We start from the raw sequence: 4,317 nt of genomic DNA, 5'->3' as shown, positions 1-4,317 counted from the left end.
GAATGTATCCACACATGGATTCACGTGTACAAATGTGGTTATGTGTACACACACATGCATATGCATGTGAATGTGCACTATGTACATACATTATTGTTTTAAAGACAGAGATTAAGGAAATTTGCCCAGTGTTTCCAGTATGTGGAAAAGATGAGCTCACAGCCTCTGGGAGATACCACAGGCGTGTCCCATTCCCCCTGTCCCCCACAGTCCCTCTGTTCTTCCTCAGTGCCCAAAACAGGAGCAGTGAGCAGTGATGTCACCTCTCAGTCACTTTATTTTCTCCAGCCTGCCTGGAGCAGCAAGTCTCAGAGCCTGACCTCATCACCTCCTCTTCTGTTCCCCAGGTCCCAGCACCTGCCCTTCACAAATGACCTTTGTGGAGAAGCAGGGGTCCTCTGGGTGCGGCTCCCCTAGAAGCGCATCTAGCCAGAACTCCAGGTCTCGCACCAGCTGCTCCAGCTCTCGGACTTCCTTCTCCAGCTTCTCCAAAAATCCGTGCAAGTTTGTCTTCAGCCACTTCCTGAGGGCCCTTAATGGCTCTTCAGCAGGTTCAGTGGTCTGATAGTCAAAGCCCTGGAAGGCAGACACCAAGTCTGTGTCTTCAGACTTTTCAGGAGGGTTTCTTATTGAAGAAAGTTCCCTAGGCCTTTTGCATATGCTATGCTGTTTGTTCTGCCCGGGTTACCCCACCTGATCAGTTCCTATTCATCCCTAACTAGCTCACTGATGACATCTCGGAAAAGCCTTCCTGGGCTCCTTAGCACACACATCTCTGAATGTTACCTGGGATGTCACGGGATTCTGAAAGTGGTTGCAGTCCTTGGTCCGTCCTGACACTTCCCAGCTGCTTCCTGAAACAGGCACAGAGATCACCTCTTACCAAACACAGTCCAAAATAAGTGTGGGTGAATGGTCTCCACAGCAGGAGGGGTAGTAGGAGCAGGCAGGGCGAGGGGCTGCTCACAGACACCCTTCCCTCAGGACCTCCGCCTGACTCTGTGACTTGGTTTCTCCTTCCGGGTTCTAAAATGCTCACCTGATATCCCTGTGCCCAGGTACAGCACCAGGACCAGCAGTGCTAACAGTGTCTGGAACAAGAAGAGGAGGGAGGGGGATGGAAAGGTGAATTCCTGGGCGCAGAAGGCTCTACCCCCACGACAGGGGTTCTGTCACTTGTAGACATTCCCCACTAAGTCATACATGTTTCCCATCTTTACAGAAACAGGACAATGCCCTGACATTTATGTCTTCCCCCTTTCTCCTCTTTCCCTCTGTGAAGAAAACTTCATCACCATTGTCCTTCTGAGTCACTTAAAGTCTTTTATTCCAAATGAACTGTGGGAGGCTCCAACTTTATGGAGGTTATAATTCACATATAACAAATTTTAAATTTTTATACAAATTAGATTTTAAATACACAGTCTGATTAATTTTTACAAGTGTCTACATGTGACCTCAATAAAAATTTGACCCTCCCAACTTCTTGAAAGACCCCCAGTGCTCCTCTTAGTCAGTCCACCAGGAACCCACTGCCACATAGTGCCCACTCGTGAGTTTCACAGAAATGAGTCAACGGCATCTTTTGTATAATGTGTATGTTGTGGCGGCATGCCTTTGTATGTTCAGTTTTATTGACGAGTATGTTGCATGAGCCTAACACAGTTAATCCTCACCTCCTGGTCTGCAGTTCAAGGTGGTCATGGATAGTAGTGTTTTGAACATGCGTGTACCTTGTCTTTGTGTGGGCGTGTTTCTCATTTCTTCTGGGTGACTATTCAGACATGGAAATGCCAGGGATGAACGTATGCCTAATTCTAGAACGATATTCAGGACCGTTTCTCGAGGTGTTTACTCTGCTCTGTCCCATCACCTAATCAGGGAATTCCAGTTGTTCTGTGTCTTTGTCTGCACTTAGGATTGTCAACTTTGATTTTAGGCATTCTATTGTTCTTACATAGCGGTATCTCAACGTATTCTATAAGTGTTTTTTTCGAATTTTATGTGTATGTATAATTGTTTGGCCATGTGTATGTATGTGCAAACATTTTCGTACCTGGTGTTGGCAGAAGTCCAAAGAGAGCTTCAGTTACTATAGATAGTACTATAGATAGTAGTAGCTACCGCGTGGGTGCTAGAAATCAAACCTGAGACTTCGGCAAGAGCAACAGATGCGCTTGGCTGCCAAGCTGACCCTCCAGCTGGAGGCTTAGCTTCATTGGTGACTATTAATGTACATATCTTCATTATGCCTACTAAGTTATTTGCTTTTTTTTTTAAATTATTGGTCTCTCTGTCTTTTGACTTAAGATGCTGAGTTCTTTGAATATTTTGGATCTAAGTAGCTGGAAAATATTCATCGAAAATATTATCAACTCTGTGACTTATCTTTTCATTTTCACATTAGTATCTTTTGAAAATGAACAAGTTTCTTTTTTTTTTTTAAGGATTTGTTTTTATGTCTATGAAAAGTGAGTGTTCTATCTGCCTGCACACCTGCATGCCAGAAGAGTGCATCAGACCACATTGTAGATGGATACAATTGCTGGGAATTGAACTCAGGACCTCTTGAAGAGCAGCCAGTGCCCTTAACTGCTGAGCCATCTCTCCAACCCACAAGTTTGTTTTGTTTTTATAAAGCCCAATTCATCCTTTTGGGGTCTATGCTTCTCATGTGAAGTCTAGGACATTTGTTTATTCTAAGGTTTGATTCTTTTTTGGGGGGGTTGTTTTTGGTTTTTTTGTTTGTTTGGTTGGTTTTTTGTTTTTTGAATTTGGTTTTTTTTGAGACAGGGTTTCTCTGTGTAGCCCTGGCTGTTCTGGAACTCACTCTGTAGACCAGGCTGGCCTTGAACTCAGAAATCTGCCTGCCCCTGCCTCCCAGAGTGCTGGGATTACAGGTGTGCGCCACCACCGCCTGGCTGACTTTTTTTTTAATATATACATTTCTCTCTCCTCTCTCTCTCTCTCTCTCTCTCTCTCTCTCTCTCTCTCCCTCCCTCCCTCCCTGTCCCTTTCCCTCCCTCTCCTTTCCTTCCCCCCTTCTCCCTTCCCTCCCCCCTCCCTCTCTCTCTTTTGGTTTTTCGAGGCAGGGTTTCTCTGTGTAGCCCTGGCTGTCCTGGAACTCAACTCTGTAGACCAAGCTGGACTTGAACTCAGAAATCTGCCTGCCTCTGCCTCCTAAGTGCTGGGATTAAAGGCATGCGCCACCACCGCCTGGCTGATCCTTTTTTTTTTTTTTTAATTCTTCTAAACATTTTATTGTTTTAGATTTTACATTTATGTGTGTGACCCACTTTAAAGTAAATGTTATGTATAATGTAAAATAAGGCTGGAGAGTTTTTAAATATAAATATCTAGAGGTCCTGCATTATTTTCAAGACTACTTTTTCCTTGTTGAATTATGTGAATGGCCTTCATGTGTCACGTGGGTGTTCCTGGGTTCTGTTGCTTTATTGTTCTACTGACTTTCACTGATGCTAAATCACTATGAGTCTGTACCTGCTAGCCCTGCCGTGCCAACAAACCTCACACTAGAGGCTTTGAACAGTAGACATGAATTCTCCATCAGTTTATGCTGTTGGGTAGAGCCTTTCTCTGGGGCTTTCCCATGTTGCTTATTGCTGTGTCTTCAGATAGCTTTCTCTCAGATCCATGTATTCCTTGCTACCTCTAGTAATAAGGGTTCAGCTGGCCCATGAGACCAGAGACTTATCTGTATCACCTCCTTAGAAGCCTTGTCTACAGGCTGAGTCACTTGGAGGTTAGGGCTTTAACGTATAACTTTTGGGAGACAAAGTTCTGTTTCTAAAGGATGACACTGGCATATTATTTGCCCTGAGAGAATGAAGAGAGGGTGGGGAGGGATGCGTGAGACCCAGTGGTGGGCTCTAGCTGGGGGTGTGGCTGCAGGGGAATTGACTCCCTGCGGGGAATGCACCCTGGCCTTACCTGTTTCCTGTCATCACAGTTGTGGTTGCTCCTTCTCTGTTCAAGTAGCTCAGCTGCTGCCCGGCCTCTGCCACCCGTCTTCTGGATTGTCATGTCTCTGCTCAGGGTCAAAGTCTTGGGGTGGATGGAAGTACTTTCAAGTGGACAGGCAGGTAGATGACTGCCCTCCCTCACTCTGTGTCATCAGGCAAGCAATGAGTTCTGATGTCACAGAAGGCAGAAGGTAGCAAAGTCCACCACTGAGACTTAGCCAGTGTCTCTCATAAACACATACACATACACATGCACACATGTGGACACACATACAGACACATACACAGATACACAGACACACACAGACACAAACACACACACAGGTACACACAT

General features: G+C 45.4%; 1 protein-coding gene across 1 annotated transcript; it reads right to left on the bottom strand.

Moving 5' to 3' along the window:
- Positions 1–324: 324 nt before the first annotated feature.
- On the bottom strand, positions 325–4,044 carry Smim23 (small integral membrane protein 23). The gene is made up of 4 exons (XM_052193868.1): positions 3,952–4,044; positions 1,040–1,091; positions 787–854; positions 325–576 (listed from the first exon to the last, which is right to left on the bottom strand). Exons 1-4 carry the CDS (start codon positions 4,042–4,044, stop codon positions 325–327), a joined length of 465 nt encoding a protein of 154 aa, XP_052049828.1.
- Between the last annotated feature and the right edge of the window lie 273 nt (positions 4,045–4,317).

This window comes from Apodemus sylvaticus, chromosome 10 (genome assembly GCF_947179515.1).
Source record: "Apodemus sylvaticus chromosome 10, mApoSyl1.1, whole genome shotgun sequence".
Classification (NCBI taxonomy): Eukaryota; Metazoa; Chordata; class Mammalia; order Rodentia; family Muridae; genus Apodemus; species Apodemus sylvaticus.
The sequence above is the reverse complement of the archived record's forward strand: the minus strand, read 5'-3'. Positions and strand labels throughout refer to the sequence as shown.